The sequence below is a fragment of the Camellia sinensis genome, chromosome 5, assembly GCF_055761805.1.
Source record: "Camellia sinensis isolate YWXY chromosome 5, ASM5576180v1, whole genome shotgun sequence".
NCBI classification, from domain to species: domain Eukaryota; kingdom Viridiplantae; phylum Streptophyta; class Magnoliopsida; order Ericales; family Theaceae; genus Camellia; species Camellia sinensis.
In genome coordinates, this window is record NC_138965.1 from 121332129 (window position 1) to 121350226 (window position 18098).

At 36.0% G+C, this 18098-nt stretch overlaps 2 protein-coding genes and 1 long non-coding RNA gene across 6 annotated transcripts in view; 2 read left to right on the forward strand and 1 right to left on the reverse strand.

The window, feature by feature from the left end:
- Positions 1–18098, forward strand: part of LOC145790838 (uncharacterized) — a 68524-nt gene that overhangs the window by 32001 nt on the left and 18425 nt on the right. The gene's annotated exons all lie outside the window — the stretch shown is intronic.
- The window catches only part of LOC114319860 (uncharacterized), a 51297-nt gene that overhangs the window by 4958 nt on the left and 28241 nt on the right, over positions 1–18098 (reverse strand). Inside the window, exons 1-3 of one of the 4 annotated variants that reach the window (XM_028266979.2) lie at positions 6389–6570; positions 6150–6285; positions 5558–5656 (exon numbers count right to left, since the gene is read on the reverse strand). The exons of the other annotated variants lie outside the window; for them this stretch is intronic. Of the exons in view, the coding sequence (XP_028122780.2) occupies positions 5558–5656; positions 6150–6164 (114 nt within the window). The 5' untranslated portion in view covers positions 6165–6285; positions 6389–6570. Of the gene's footprint in view, positions 1–5557; positions 5657–6149; positions 6286–6388; positions 6571–18098 lie in introns of those variants that run through there. 4 annotated transcript variants of the gene reach the window in all.
- LOC145789390 (uncharacterized) lies at positions 300–1658 on the forward strand. Its single transcript, XM_082869697.1, has one exon. It carries the CDS (start codon positions 333–335, stop codon positions 1320–1322), a length of 990 nt encoding a protein of 329 aa, XP_082725823.1. The 5' UTR covers positions 300–332; the 3' UTR covers positions 1323–1658.

The following is an 18098-nucleotide window of genomic DNA, read 5'->3' on the forward strand; positions in this document are numbered from 1 at the left end:
CAATAATACAATCCATATATATACAATTCTCTATTTCTCTTTATACATTGTATTTTAACATGGTATCACAGCTAGGTTAAGCACTTAGTATTTTTCGCTTCACCGGCGGGTGGCAACCTCGCCTTGGCCGCCCGCCGGACCTCAACCTAGTCCGCTAGAATTTTCTACACATACCTTGAAATTTCTTCGAGTCCACCACCTTCACTGCCCCTCCTCTCACTGTTGTCCTCCCATACACCACCATCTCGGTCGTCTTCATCTACCACCACTGTTGACCTTAACCCGTCGCTGCAGTCCCTTCAATCTGATCAACGGCTGGACACACACACACAATGCAAATCTCTCTCTCTCTGATACAGAGGCACAAATACACAGAATATGCAAGTTCTTGTGTGGGAATAGTGTGTTTGGTCATAGTATTGTGTTCAGCTGTGCCAAGTTTGGCAACAGTTTACACAGTAGGTGACTCGAGTGGATGGGCTATTGGTGTTGATTACAGCACCTGGACTAGCGGCAATGACCTCTTTCAGTCCTCTCCACCCAGCAGGGCTTCAAACCCTATAATCCAAGACTCGCAATTCGGCAACAACATGTTTAGTCCATTACTGCAGGCACCCATTCTGCCAAAATCTCCATCCTCGTCCGCACGCAAAGGAGGATCATGCGTTTGGGTGAAATCTGGTCACAAACAGGCCACTGTGAGAGTCGAGGGGTTCGATTGCTTAAACCGAGATCGCAGAAGCATATCCGTTGTAGCACTACCGTTCGATCAACGACGACACCATCACCCAGCCACGTGTACGCTTCATGTGCAGCTTCGGCGGGGAGATCCTTCCCCGGCCCCACGACAACCAACTCCGCTATGTCGGCGGCACCCGCATCGTCGCCGTGCACCGCCACATCCACAGGCGGAAATTTTAGAGGGAGTGATGGACATTGACCTGGTAGTCCATTTGAAACTTCGGGAAGAAGCATTGCTTGCAAAGTGCCTCGGAAGAAGGATTTGCAGTGAGTGTGGAGGGAATTACAATCTTGCCTGCATTGACATCAAGGGTGGAGATGGAAGCCCTGAATGGCAGACACGGGGCATTCTCTCTCTCTCCTCTCTCTGGAATACACACCACACATGCATGGCACATTTTTCTTGCTCTCTCTCTCTCAGGGGCTCTTTCTCTCTCCTCCTTTGTTGTGTGAGACTGATGATGGGTAGCACAGCAGAGATGCTCCACTACGATGGTGGTGTCTTTTTTAAAACCATAATCATCTCTCCCACCAAAATAATATCTTTCACATACCCACCATGCTCCCTTTTTTATTTTTAAAACTCATCTTCTCCACTGCCCCATATATATATATATATATATATATCTTTTTTTTATTATAATATATTACCTAAAGCTCCCACCATGTCCACTTTTGCACAGTCAATCTTTACCTTTTGCACCTCACCCACGTTGCTCCACTTTCTTTCTTTTATTTTATTTTTTTTATTTATTTATTATTATTTTTTTTATTATTAAAAAAAAAAAAAAAAAACAAATTTCATTATTATTTCTCTCAGTTGGTGAGCATCATCCCTCTATGATATCCATTTTATTATTATTATTCTTATTATTATTATTACTCCGGGTTCCATCATTCTCATCAACTATCTTTTATTTTCTATCTATATCTATATATTTGTACATTCCAACCACTTCTGATTTTTATCAATTTTCTTTTATTTTCATTCCAAAAAAAAAAAAAAAAAAAAAAAAAAGCAGAAGCACTACACACCAAACTCATTTTATTCATGTCGGGGCTCACCCCGATCACCATTTTCCACCACAAAAAAAAAAAACAAAAAAAAAAACAAAAAAAAACAAAAAACAAAAAAAAAAAAAACATACACAGACAACCTCATCCACAGGCGGAATTTTTCTTCTCTACTCTGCCGCTGGTTTCTTCTTCTTGCCTCCGTCCTGCGCGGCCCTTGACGGTGTTGCCTCCGTGTTTCCCACGCCACCGAGCACGTTCACTCCCCGCTGCTCCTCCACTGCAGCATATGGCGGATCTCCAAATCGGAACATCACGGTGGCCTTCCGCTTCAGCTCCTTGTTTTCCGCTTTTAGCACACATATCTCTGCTCGCGCATCCTTATACATGCGTTGGAGCAGAGCCAGTTGAGCGTTTAACTGTTGCACCTCATTTGTCCTACTCTGAAGCCGGTGCGACAAGTTTGTGACTGCCGTCATCGTCTCCACACATGACTTCAGTATATACTGATTGGCCTCAATATCCGTTTGCACTGCCATTTTTTGCTCCACCGACCGCATCGGAAAGTTCAACGGAGCAAAACCAGAGGTGTTTGGTTGAGGTTCACGGGCCACTACACCAGTTATCTCTCTTGTGGACTCGTTGAGGTCGGGAAAGAGAGTGAGCAGACCATGGGAAGAAGAGGCCATGTTCTGGGTAGCTGAACAGGAAGAAGAGGCCATGTTATGGGTTGCTGAGTGTTTCAGATTGGTTACAGAGTGTTTACAGAGTATTTCAGAATGCAAATGTTCGGCGGTTTCAGACTGGTTTGCACAGCCTCCGCTTCAACCTTGGTTAAATAGCCAAGGCAGACACGCGCATCATGCGCCGCTCGGCGCTCGACGACAACATGGGCGCGCCTTTTGATGGCACGACTTTTGATGGCACGCCTTTTTATAGATTGGGCACGCCTTTTGATAGCACGCCTTTTGAAAAATTGGGCACACCTTTTGAGGGTGCGACTTTTTAAGGGTCCGACAAGACTCTGTAAACTGTCTCGACATTGATTCCGGTTAGCTCCTTCATGGGTCCGACAAGACTCTGTAAACTGTCCCGACATTGATTCCGGTTAGTTTCTACAAGGGTCCAGCAAAACTCCGTAAACTGTCACAACAACTGTCACAACATTGTCTGCTCCAACGGTCCGACATGACCCCATAAACTGTCTTCTACACCGGTCCGACATGACCCCATAAACTGTCTTCTACATCGGTCTGCCATAACCATACAGTCTTCTACAACGGTCTGACACGACCATACAATGTCTCCTATCCATTTTTTATTTTATTTGTCAGATTATTTTCCTGTTTTGTTACTCTCTCCAAACTCAAGTTGGTTAGTGCCTATCCTCCTTGAGTTTGAGGGGGGGCTGTTAGTATATATTAGTATATATATTAGCTGTCAAACCTTTAATAATATACCTTTAATGATATTGTTTGGTTTGTGTTTCTACTTTCGGTTTGTAATTGTTCTCCCTCTCCTCTATAAAGGAGAGAGCTCAACATACATCAATCAATAATACAATCCATATATATACAATTCTCTATTTCTCTTTATACATTGTATTTTAACATAATCGCACAACTCATTTTTATAGTTGTCATAATGCCCGTCTTATTACCTTGTTCCAGTAGTTGTACTGCTCAATTACTTAGGAAGTATCTAGGTTGAGAGGAAAGTATTAGATATGTTGTAGTCTAGGAAGCACGGATACGGATACGGGATACGGATACGATACGATACGGATACGGCGATACGACAAAATTTGAAAAACTAGGATACGGGTACGGCGGGGATACGTTCGTAAAAAATATTATTTTAACAATTTTTAGTAATGCAGTATGCATAAAAATAAAACCTAAAGCAAAAGACAACTTGATAAAGAAGAAAGATTCTTATAAAACTAAGAGTCTTCAAGGTCAATAGTTTCAACTTGTTCCCCTTCATCATTGAATATCACAAGACCTTAGCTAAAGCCAAAGCCAAAAAATCATTCTTAAATAAAAATTTCAGCAAATATACTTTTTTAAGTCATCAATGATAGCCTAGGAAGCACGGATACGAATATGGTGATATGGGGATGTGGATATGGCGATATGTCAAAATTTGAAAAAGTACGATACGGGTACAGCGGGGATACATTCATAATTTTTTATATATATATAATTTTAATAATGTAATATGCATGAAAATAAAACTTAAAGTAAATTAATAAATAAGGAGAGGGATTCCTATTAACCTAAAAGTGCTCAAACATTCATAAAACATCCAAAACTAAAAGCAAATGCAAATACAAATTAAACATCATCCTTACATGCCAACACCAAAAAAAGAATGAGAGCAGAGAGAAGAAACGTGAGAGAGTGAAAAAACGAGAGAGAAGTGAGAGAGACAACAAGGATACATCAATTTGACAAATTCTATTACTTTAACTCTCACTATATTCCTCTTATCAAAGAACTAAACCAAATATTATAAGTAATATATAACTTCGAGTATCCGATACTTCAAAATTAAGTATCCGATACTTCAAAATTAATAAAAAATTAATTAAGAAGTATCTGATACTTTTAAGAAGTATCCGATACGTATCCGCGAGTATCCGAGGAGTATCGGTATCCGATAAGTATCCGATACGGATACGTCACCCTTTTTGAAGTATCCGTGCTTCATAGGTTGTAGTCCTTGGTATGGAGCCTTGCCTTGGTGTTGTGTCCACCCCATGCAAGTCAAGCCGCCTTAGGTCAGTCCTATTGCGAGAGAGACCTCACAACTAGGCTTCTCTAAGATCATTATGTAATCCTAATGGTCTAACTAACTTTTCATAAGATCCCCAAAAATATGGGGAACATACTGGACAATTAGTTACGACCATGTGCTTGCATCCTATGTATAGAAGGTGGTACTTTCATGACATCATGGTTAGAACACATCGTCTCTTGTTGAGCCCTGCTCTGCTCTCACTTCTCTGTTGTACTGCACCATCTCCCTCCCAGTCATCCCATTTTTGTCTTAGGTGCCTCTTATGTGTTTTGCCACTCTCTGGTAAACCTCAAACCTGCAGTCAACTCCTCCACACCAGCTTACTTGGGAGACACTATTTACAGGTCAGCTTTGTACCAACTTGTTTGGTTTATTGACTAAAATACAGTCACACTCTTATCATACCTTGAATATGACAATCTTGCTACATAAGTTCTATTTTGACTAGAGGGTCTGTTTTTGTGTCCATGAAGATGATATTGGGTGAATAATTTAAAGCTATTTCTCAGCATTCCTACATTTAACATCTATTTCTATTTAAAGATTTGAACCCCTCGCACACAATTCATGAAGAAACACTAAAGTGACATGTAGTACTTCAGGTGCTTTGGAAATTTGGAAGGTTAGAATGTATTGAAATGTGTTACTATAATCAAGTCGTGAACAAAAAGACCACACTGGGAACTTTCTCCATATCTCTTCCATGGCGAACATTGAATCAACATACGTAAGACATCTTCATAGACAGACAGGATAAATAAACATTATATATTCTGCTGCTATAAAAAAGTGTACCTGCATTTGGCATTAACCTTACCTTATCACCCCCAGGTACCTCGTGCAAGTAATTTAGAAAAATGATAATCATAAATGATGGTAAAAACTGAAGGAGGCGCACTAATGCATTCTAAACCAAAGGTGATAACATGTAAACATGGAAATAACATAGAAGTATCATCATTTTTTCAATACAAGTACCACTTTTACAAATCAAACTTACCGGTGCATAAATGGAGACCTTAGCTCTTTTCGCATAGTTTATGTAACGCATAAGATCTTGCTCGCTGTAGAATGTCTGGCCTATATCATTTTTATAACACTACAAAGGCACACAACAAAGGGAATAGTGAGTGTAGTTCTAGAATCAATAGATACTATGATATATAGTGTCAAAAGTTTTTGAATTTGATCAAATTACATAAATTCATTTTATTTTATTTTTATTACTATTTCTTTCATTTTTTGGTGGTTTGAGCAACATAGCTTTTGGTAGATGCCAATAAGCTTAGTAAAAATGTAAGTCGTTAGCACATAACTCTTTCCTGGGTGAAAAAATTAAAAAACAAGACTGCAGAAAGGAAATGAATTTTGAGCTAACCAAAAGGCGGTGACTGATTTGGGCCAAAAGGCATCACATTGAGGCCATCTAATTTGCATTTATAGTCCTTGAGGTATACTTATTTGGCAGATATTATGTGTTTTATGTGTGTGCAGGCTTGACAAACAGTTCTCAATAAAATGGTTAAAAAGTGGTCGAACTAAAGAGAAAGGGATCATAGATTCTCTTGGCAAAAGCAGCAAGAACTCTGTACAAGCAACAAACGCATGACAACCACGACAACACTGCTAAGCCTCTGCACATTCGGCCAGTGTCCAAAAGCCTACCGTTAAAGCTCCACCGCACGAGAAGCCACACCTCATAGTGCATGTGTGAAAATGAGAACTGACCTGAAGAAAATTCAAGTACAAAAGGAAAAAGAAAATAAAGAAAAAGGGTTCTGATACTTCTGGTAAGAGGAGGCAACTAGGGCTAGAGGTGAAGCAAACTTACACAACTATGGGGTTCACGATCTCCTCCATTTCCTTGTCACTCCCTATGTTACACAGACTTGTCACTTTTGGCGAAGTACCCGTGTCCACACGACATGACACGACGTAGGTACAAGTATGGAATCTGGTCAGAATATGGCAGTAAGAAAATGGATACAGCATACGGAAGTAAGAAGAAAAATGGCATACTTGCAATTAGGGCTACGAAAATGGAGATTAGGGCTTAGTAGCAGGAATCGTCAAATCTCATCATGAATCTGAGGAAGAAGCGCAATTTTGTTCTTCCGAGGAACAATCGGAGAAGAATCACGCCTCTGATGAGATTTCCCTCTTCTTCTCGATCGTGCCTCCGAGGGAGAAGAATCATTAAGTCTTGATCTCCCTCTTCTTTTCCTCTCTCGATCTTGGTATGTCTTCTCTCTCTCTCTCTGTGTGGCTTTATCGAGCTGTGTTCTCTCTTTTTAGCAGATAACAAAATAAATCAAACTATATAATATAAAATAAATCATATATAATATAAATTATTTATATTATAAAATAATTATATACATAAATTATTATTTTATTTATTTTATAATATAAAATAAATCATCTATTTTTTAAAAATAATAATAATAAAATCATACTTAATATAAATTATTTTAGTCTTAATTTTTTTTTTATATTTTATATTTTACTGGGATGCCAATTCAAATATGGGTGATGAGCGGGTGTGGTGTGGTGAAGAGAAATTATAATAGAACTACCATGTTATCAAAAAAATACATAATATTTTTTTAACACATCCATGTTTAGCCGTACCCACGTACTCATGTATCCCTCATTTAGAGGTTTGCCATGTTTGACCTCTAGATACATACTAGCACCCGACACTCGTATCAGAGTCCATGTAACGTAGGTCACTCCTTCCTATCTCCATGAGTGGCTAAGCACCATACTTAGGGTTTCATAACCTAGCCAAGTAACCGAATTTTCATCTTGAGAGATTTGTGTTGTATCATTTGATTTAAAAAATTGTAAAACTTTCGAGTTTTTGACTAAGCATGTTTCTATCTTTTCACTTCATTCAGTTTATGTGATTGCAAATGAATGTTTTACTCTCTTTTTTCATTGTTGTTTTGTGGGAACTTGAGACGGGCTATGCTTTCACTAGACAGGTTATGCCACCGACCCTAGTTTAGAGTGGACAATTTGTGCCAGTTGAGATAGGTCGTACTCTTGCTTCGAACACAACATTACTCTCCTTTTCAATTTCCAACTTGTAGTTGAGAAATTGACCTATTCCAATCAATCAATTGTGTAATCTACGATGAGAATTCCGGGTATGGAACTATGAAGCGAAGTCCCAAATTGCCCAAGTACTAAAGTAATATTAAGCATATAAGTGTGAGAGCACCCTCACCTTCATAGTTAGCTTTTAGGGAGAGTTCTACCCAAGACTGTGTACCATGGTATTAGAGCTGGAGTACTCAGGGATGGGTAGGGGGCGTGTCCTTGGCCTACACACCGCAAGTGTTGCCGAGTGAGCATGCTGGGTGTGAGGGAGGGTGTGAAGCGAAGTCCTATATCACTTGAGTACTACTAAAGTAATGGGTGTGAGGGAGAGTGTGAAGCGAAGTCCTATATCACTTGAGTACTAAAGTAATATTAAGCATATACGTGTGAGGGCACCCTCACCGTAATAGCTAGCTTTTGGGGTGAATTCTACCCAAGACTGTGTAACAGGAACTAGCGGTGGATTCAGATCCCCAAGTTAGCGTTTCTTATTCTTTAACTTAAATTTTCTTACTTATTTAATTAGGGTTTTATTATCTAGCTCATTCTCACAAAAAATTCCATTCAACAAAACTAATTTGGGAACTAATAATTGAAATAGCTAGAATTATACAATTGTCTCTATGGATGCAATACCCATACTGTACCACTTTACATGATTTAGAACCTTTATAGAAAGATTGATTTGTTGATCTTGTAAATACGAAGGGGTAGACTGGGTACAAACCCAACTTCTACAGTGGCACACGCAAGGTGGTTGGCCTTAGGGCTTGAACAAGTATTCACTTCTTGACTTTTGACTTTTGAGCCCATACATAATAAGATTGATTTGTTGATCTTGTAAATACGAAGGGGTAGACTGGGTACAAACCCAACTTCTACACTGACACACGCAAGGTGGTTGGCGTTAGGGCTTGAACAAGCATTCACTTCTTGACTTTTGACCTGTGAAGCATGGACACTCCAAAATTGGTGTCGTGGCGGTGTCCGACACGCGGATACGTCGGGGACACGTACGGGACATGTACAGGACACGCCATATGGCGTGTCCCTTTAATTTAATTATTTTTTTGTAGGGGGCACGGCGGGGACAAACGTGTCCATATCGGGACATGGCATGGGACACGGCGGGGCTCACTTTTCTTTTTTTCTTTTTCTTTTCTCTCTCTCTCTCTCTCTCTCTCTCTCTCTTATTGAGTACTTTTGTGAAGAATATTGTTGGATGTTGAATGTTTTCCCCTTCTCATCTTAGTTCTTTTTATCGTTTATTATGACTTTTTTGTTAATGGATGATCTATTAATTTGCTTAAATGTAGTGATTATATTTATTGAATTAATGTTACTATGTTAGCGTTTGTAATTTTGATTTAGGATCAATGTAATATGAATCTACATAACACATAAAAATAATAAAAAAAAATTAAAAAAAATTCGCCATGTCCCCCGTTGTGTCCGTGTCCCTATTTTTTGGAAATTGCCGTATCCCGTGTCTGTGTCCGTGTCCGTGTCGGTACCCGTGCTTCATAGCTTTTGACTTTTGAGCCCATAATTAACAATTATAGAGCAAAGATTTACAGTTCACCACACATTAGAATACAATTTGTCTTTCCTTTCACTAACATGAATGCATGAAAAGCTACATGGAATGAAGCAAAAGGTCAACAACTGAATAATTTTATGACATCAATTAGTGAAGACCGAATATTTTGATGAAAAATTAGGAAATTAAAGATGTGGGAAGTTTGAAATTGAATAGAATCTTGTAACGCACAAGAGATTAGGGAATTATACCCTAGTAAAACTCTTCCCCATAATAGGAGGCTGGCTTCTAAAATGGAATCTCAATCCAACTTGAGCTATGCAACCCATTTGGGTTTTCTCGTATGTTGTTTCAAATCCTACTGTCCTTTCCACTAGTTTTGATTCTCTAGTACCTCTAGCACATGGTTCTTTATCCAAAGAGGTTAAAAACAAAAGATGAAAGGATGAAACTGCTGCCCAAGACAAAATTCCAGCAACTGGTGTGAGACAAAGAGGGAGAAAATTACATCCTTTAAGTAGTTTAACATTTGGAAACAATTTCAAAACATGGGGTGGGAAAGGCTATGCTCTACACTAAGCTATTCTGACCACAGTGGATAACTCTCTTAAGTCTGACATCTTGGAGTAGTAACTGCTTTTCCATCACTTGATACTAATGTCTTTTTTTTTTTAAACGCTGCAACATACCCATCAATGTTTTACACTTTCAATACCGAGACATCTTTTTCACTAGAATTTCAGTATTGGTAAGAAGTGAGGAGTTTGAACTCAATCATGTTGAAAATTCAAGAGTTGAACTCAAACTTCTATAATTTTGTAGATAAATTTGGTAAATCTAAGTCAGACATATTTGGGGGAAGAAAATAGGGAAACCAGTCATAGAAAATGGAAGTTCATAATTTAATGACATTAGTTCCAATAACATAAACAGAAAAATGATGACTTACAGTTAACAATACATCTGAATATGAAAAAAAACAAAAAGCACTAGGGGAATGAGATGAAGATGCTAGATTACCTTAATTTCTTTACCATTTTTACCAATTTCATCTTCGGCATGCCAACCATCAGGAATCGAATCCACCATTTATTGCAAAGTAAAAGTTTCTCTCTATCCAAAACCAATGTAAACAAAAGCCAGAATGAGGGTAACTTCTATGTATAGTAAAAATTAATGATCAATGAAACATACAATCCAACAAATAACATCCTAAGACCAACTTTAAATGTAAAACATCATACGTATCCTAAGACCAACTTGAATAAAAACAAGAAGTATCATGTTTAAATATATTTTTTTAAATCTCTATGTCAATACAAGAAATATAAAAAAAAACCACATGATTTAACTTCTTTGCAAAGCTTTAAAAGGCATTATTGAGGCTCCCCTGGAGGTGAACCTAAGGCAAAACGCATTGAGGCTTTGACTTTTAAGCAAAAGTCTCCAAATTCTTGTGCAACACGCTCCAGGTGCTCCATGTATGCCTTTTGTAAACATATAAAGAGTACGCATATAGAGAGCCTGTCTTTGGTGGTTGTTAAACTTAGTATAACACATGGTTTAAACATTAAAAATAAATAAATAAATAAATAATTAGTAACTCTTTTGCAACTATCTTTCATGGGGCAAATAAAGTAAATCACCAATCAAGGAAAAACAAAAAGCTAAGGCTCAATTGAGAAACTCAATAACTAAGAATGTCGATTTCATATTCAACGAGGGCAAGTTTCCTTCTTTGCAATGAAATGTTCTACGCCATGAAGAGAAAACGCATTTATACTTTAAAATTTAATTTTTAATATTTTTTCCTATTTTAAAATATTTTATTTATTTACTAAATATAAATTTTTAAAATGCCTATGCCTCAAGGTATACACTTCACCTCATGAGGGGTAAACGCCTCCTGTTATGCATTCAACTTAAAAAGCTTTGTTAGGCATTGAAGCATGCCAAAAGGAAGAAGAAGAAAAATATCAATTCTTTTGTTATCCTTATTTTTTGAGCACAACACAAACGAAAGGGATAACAAGAGTTGGATGACAATGTAGAGAGGTGAGGTTTATAGTGGAATTAAGATTCTCGGTTGCAGACTTGGCAGGAATTGGTTAAGATACCATAACAAACATTGTTTGAAGTGCAAAACAAATAAAGGTAAAGTTAAGGCATCAAAGTAACAAAAGACGTGGGTTTCTCCAACCAGGAAAGATTTTTTCCATGAGAGCATTGCTCATATTTCAAGAAATAAAACTAACATTTATGGTTATTATGGCATAGCAGCAATAAATTTGATGAGATAGAAAAACTATTGCTTTGTCATCCTAAGCACCATTGGAACTAATTCATTGTCAGCCATCCTTTACAAGATGACAACCTAGAGGATGGCAAAGCAATTACAGATTTAATGACAAAGAAAAAGGATTACGTCGTCATCCTAAGCAACTTTGGAATTAATTCATTGTCAGCCATCCTCCAGAGGTTGTCATCTCCAAAGAACTTTAAGAAATCACATTTAAGATGCCTTCAAATTAGGTAACATATTAAGCATAAAAACTACAATGCCAAGCCCCTGAACATCACATGGTGTTGGTTGCAAATTTAGAAAGAATCACATGTACGATGAAATATTCTCTTAAATAAGTACAATTCTGCAAATAAAATCAATGTTCAAATTCTCAAAATGACAAAACCACTACATGTGCACTTACGTACACCCCACATCAACCCTACAACCATAGAAGCACAAAAGCAAACAAACTGGTTGACATCATCCTTTGAAGATTTTAACTTACAACAATTACAAACAAAAAAGGCCCAAATAATAAACATGGCTAATGCTAATCTAATTACCTTTTTGTTAAAAGTAAAGCAAACCATCCAAATGACTAAAACTTCAAATAGTAAAATACACTAAGAAAATAATAATAAGAATATGGGAGGAATATAGATATCTAACATTGTGGTATGGAATGAAGAAAAGAAAATAAGAGCTCATAAAAGGCAGCAAATGCAAATCATCATTGTGTTAATTTGTGATGGTAATGTGGTGTGTGAGATGCTTATGGTTGCTGTGGTAGTAATAACGGCACAGATGAGCCAAAAAAAGGCCCCCTCATAAACCTAATTAGCACATCTCATAAGACACCCACCCCTCACTATCCAACTTTAGTGATGTGGTCTTTGAATCCGTGATCACAAAATTTCCCCTCCATACTTGATACCCTCCCCCTTTTCCATTTAATAGAAAAAAATAATTGAAGGCAAAAGACAAGTAATCAAGGTTGTTAAAATTGGGATCATTGGTAGGGATTTGTGGATTAGATCATAGAATCGTATCAAGGATTGTAAAATTCTTCTTTCAATGCAAAGTAAAATGAAAAATTATCAATAATGATAACGTACGTTAACTAATTTTAAAATCATTAAAAAAAACAATAAATTTGATACAATACATTTTTTATGTTAACATAAATTAGAGAAGATGTTTGGAGGAGTTTATAGTCAAATTTCTTATACAGATATACACATATAAATACATATATAAGAAATAAATAATAAGAAAAAAAATTGGTAGGATCAAGATCATAGTAGAATCTAGATTGTAGTGCGATTCTACAAGATTTTATGACTAAGATCGTAGTCACTTTAAAATCCTAATGAATTTAAGATCCTAGTGCGATCCAGATCGCTTGACCCAACTAAGATCGTAGAAGCGTAAGATCCTACGATCCAGATCGCGACTTTGATTACCATCCAGGTAATTAGATCTGTGGCTACATAGAAAAGGCGACTTTTCCACAAGATTAAAAATGTGAGAGAGAGAGAGAGAGAGATGGTGTTGGTGACGACGATGGCGATATAACAAAATCAACCAAAGCAACAAAGGGAGATGATTAAAAAAGGGGGAAAAATAACACTTTCCAAAGCAAAAAAAGAAAGAAGAAATGATTTGACAAAGATTTGCCAAAAATTCAAACTTACATCAGTATGGCAACAAGCTTGGGCTTGGGACGACAGATCTAGAAGGAGGAGAGAAGGATGAAACCCTAAAATGCTTATATATAATACAGAGAAGGGTAGTTTTGTCATTAAAAAAATAAGGGTAAATTACACTGACACCCATTGGATTCTTATGATATAACACTATCACCCCTCTTATTACTTGAAATTACACTAACACCCCTTGTCAGTTAACATCGTCCAATACCATGATAAAAGCGATAATTATAAAATTACATTGACCTCCCCTTTAAGTTATGAAATATACTCTTTGTTCAATCAGATTATAAATTTTCAAAAAAAATCATAGAAAACAATAACTTTTTCTTATGAGTATTGTGGTTTAAATAAACATTTATAATGAAATAGTATTGAAATATCCCTTGGAGAATGAAAGAAAACTTTCTTATGTGTGCATTGTTTGTAGTTGTAATAAGGAATTTATAATAAAATAGCAATAAAATATTCCTTGATTGCAGAACAAGCGTTTCGCATTTAGTAGATTTGTATGGATAGATTTAGCTGATGTTAGATTTTATCTATGAAGCATGGGTACTCCAAACATATTGGTGTACGAGTACTGGTACTTATACACTACACGTACCGGTACAACTGTACGCATACTAGGTACACAAAATACTTGTCTAGTACACGAAATACTTTGTGTACGGGAAGGGTACGGCATGGGTATGGGGCGGGTGAGAGATGGGTACAGCTTGGGTACTTCTATGGATACTTTGGGACATAAATGTTTTTTCTTTTTTTTGATTACTTGAATGCTTATATCGTGCTTATTTTTTAAAGCTTTAAAAATATAACGTATTTTTAAAATTATCAAACATATGAAAAATACTTAAAATACATATTTACTTTTACATTTGATTTTTTAATTATTATATATCATGTACTAGTATAAATTACAAAATAAAAAAATTATAGACGTACTAAACCATACTCGCACCTTACTCTCTTTTTTTTCTGTATTGGCGTACCTATAACATACACGCACCCACGTTCGTACCCACGCCTATGCTTCCTAGGATTTTGTAGTTGGGTCTATAAGGAATGATGAATTCTATTATGGTGGCCCTTCTATCCCATGTATTTGAGGTTCTCATGTTCTTGAGGGGTAGTGGCGTACAAGAATAAAATGGGTATTTTGGAAAAATATTTTTTTTTCAGATTAAAAATTTCCGTTAGTCAACAAACAGTTGTCTAACAGATGGGTGAAATCGATACTCTAAAATCAAAAGTAAGGGAGGGCAATGATATTTCAAAAAATAAAGGGGGTGTCAATGTAATTTTAGAAGAATACATGGGTGTCAATGTAATTTACCCAAAAAATAATGGCATACTTTAGTAATATCAATATATAACTAAGCAAACTAAGCAAAAGGTCTCCCTGAAGCCCAGATGCATCCCTACTTTGCATCCCACCCCTACCTAAATTAAAACCTGCCCAAATCGTCCTAAAAAGATAAATTGCACTTATGAAATGACCCATGTCCAACTATATATTTAATTCACTCTTGTGTATATTACATTCCATATAATTGATTGTGTAGCACATTTTGTTTGTGATACATTAGGGATTTCTAACAAATGCATGACTAATTGGTTAATGTGATTTGACTTAATTTTGGTTTTGCTTAATTAGGGTGCTTAAATGACATGAGTTAATGTCGTATATCATTTCTCATCATATAAAAAAGTAAATCAAAATTAATTGTGGTCAAGCGTGATTAATTACGACAATCTTGATTAATTAAGGTTACGCATGATTAAATTGGGCTATATTCTTTTTTGCCATTCATTCTACTCTGCCAAGGGCTATATACTAGTTAAAACAAATGAATTTACATATGTTTTACTAGCACATCCCATGTCAATTTAGGTCTTAAAGGTGACTTTGACAATGAACTAGGCACCTCAATGTTTGGTAAACTAAAAAAATAGGAACATTTCACGCATTCCAAATTTTCCAGCAAATTGAACAATAACTAGCAACATGCAAAAAAATCCCAAATTTGGGTAAATTACACTTTGCACCCCTGCACTTTACACCAAATCTTACTTTGCACCCTACACATGAAATCATGACAGTCAACCCCCTATACTTCTGGTCAAATCCCACTTTGATCCCTACACATGATATCGTGACAGTTAACCCCCTACACTTTGGCTCAAATCCTACTTTGGTCCCTACACAAGTGCCAATGTCCTTCTATTACTTCATTATTAAATTGTTAACAAAATGCAATCACGTGACTACGAAATGAGGGTAAGAGAGAAAAATCATCCACGTTTCCCACCAATACGCTTTTTCCTACGTGATAAGCACGTAAGAGTTATATAATACAATATATGTGTGTGTGAGTTCATATGCTAAAAATTGGAATGAAAAGGTAAGAAAGTAGAGCTTTTGAAATAAATAAAAAAAATGCGACAAAGAAATCAAAGAAAAAGAAAGATGAATATACAAAGATTGTGTTATCGTGAAAAATAGAGTTTCGTGATTCCAATTTATACAAAACCCTAATTCATCTTCTTAATTATTCACAATCTGCGTTTTGTTTTAGCCAAATACAATCATATTTTGATGTAAATTTTTTGATAAAATGTGTATTGGTAGAAAGTGTAGATGATTTTCCTTTCTTACCCTCATGTCGTAGTCACATTCTTATCACGTGACTAGATTCTGTTAAAAATTTAAACAATTAAGTAACAAAAAGGGGATATTGACACTTGTATAGGAACCAAAGTGAGATTTAATCAAAAGTACAAAAGATTGACTATCACAGTTTCATGTGCAGGGACCAAAATGGGATTTGATCAGGAATGCAGAGGGTTGACTATCATGATTTCATGTGTAAGGGTCAAAGTGAGATTTGGTGCAAAGTGTAGGGGTGCAAAGTGTAATTTACCCCCCAAATTTTGTAAACCACATAACCTAGCACGCCAATCAGGTGAAAGCGATCAAATAAACAAAGCAACAAAATCTCAAAAGTACGAAGAAAGCTTGGTATTTCTCTAACCCAATAACTTCAATTGATTTCAAAAGTAAACCACATCAATACAAGCTAAAAAGAAATCCATACAACCTAGAATCTCAATTCCATATTTATTTCTCAAACCCATTGTTTTTTCTGAGGTCATGTTTTGAAAACAAACTTTGGGGGAGCTTCTATTTACACACACCCATTCCCCTCTTTACACATCTTTTTTAATAAATAATTGGTTCGGAAGTAGATTTCCGAAAATGAGCAAAACAATTGGTTCAGTAGTAGACTTCCGAATTTTTATTATTTTTTCCACATTCAACTTCCGAATGTGTTTATTTGATGTCTATAATAGTGATTTCACTTGAAAAAAAATTTATAATAACAATAATTTTTATGAAGTGTGTGCAAAAAGGGGAAGGTGGATGTGTAAATAGAAGCTCCCAAACTTTGGCCGCGTTTTGATTTGGTTTCGTTAGGGCTTTTTCATTTGATTTGCTAAAAAGTGAATGAAAGTGATAGCCAGACATTTTACAGCATGGAAGATCTCATGCCTCAAGTAGAGGAGGGAGTCCCTGTTTACCCACCATCCACGTCATTATTAATTATTTCTTATTACAATATTAATCTAATATAAAATAATATAAAGGACTATGATACACATTTTATGTAAAATTTTCGTAAAAGACAATAATAAATATAATGCACATTTCTTTTTTGAAACGTTTTTAACGCATCTTCTCTCTCAAGAACTCAAAAATTTTAAAATAAAAACCAAAAATTCTTTAAAAAAATAACCAAAAATATACGTATTATTGAAGATTTTGATTGAACTGAACGATGGGTGGATCTGGCAATATTGATTTGGAACAATGGAGCAAGGGAAAAGTTAGGCTCTGTTTGGTTGAGCTTTGAAACTGTAGTTCCAGTCATTGGCTCTCACATGGTGTTTGTTTGTAGCTTCAAAAATTAATTTCATGCTCACTTTTGAAAACTCGGTCGAATGCGAGAAAATTTGGGCTAACCGGTCCTCCGGCCGGTTGACTAGAATAGTGCAAAATTTTTATTTTTTATTTTTATTTTTTTGTAATTGACACATGTTAATTTTTATATATTTAACAAAATGTATTTTTTAAATTTTTTTTATAAGTTTTAATAGAATTTTGAGTTGTGTGTTTGGTTATGAGTTGTAAATTTTTATATCAAATATCATATGTCACATCAAAAAATTTTCACTCAATTCAAAACTCTTTTCAAAACTCATTCATCAAACAAATTTTCTACGCTCAAATCATAATTCCAAAACTCACAAACTCAAAATACAACTCCTATTTTCAAACCATATTTAGAAAGCTCTACTAAACGCTACGTTAGTTTTTCTTTTTCTTTTTTTCATTTTCGTTTTCGCGAAGGGTCATCCATTTCACTTTCACCAATTCTAAATCTCATTCTCTATTTATTGAAACCAATTCGGCTAGCCAAAATTCTTTTTCATCTACACGCCGAAGAGTTATCATTTCAAGATTATCAGGTTGGATGTGTGCACATGTCAAAACAAACCCACTTTATTTAAAATGACCCCACCACCATGTACCACATTCATTATGTTTGATGGCAGCTCTCCAACACGAATATTTGCATTTGCCACCCTCATTTCCAGCCAAAGAGGGACTTTTCAAGGAGCGTATTATTCTAGTCTTTATAAGCACCACAACGTGTTTCATTCTATCATAAAATTGTGGCCTTTGTTGTAGTAAAAGGCGATCGTCATTGTTTGAAAATTCTTATTCAAAGTTGATTTCCATGAAAACAATAAAAGATAAGTCTGTTCAGAAGTTCAGAACCGGACAATTCTATTTTGTTCGACACTCTTATATCGAACAAAATGTTTCTGTTCG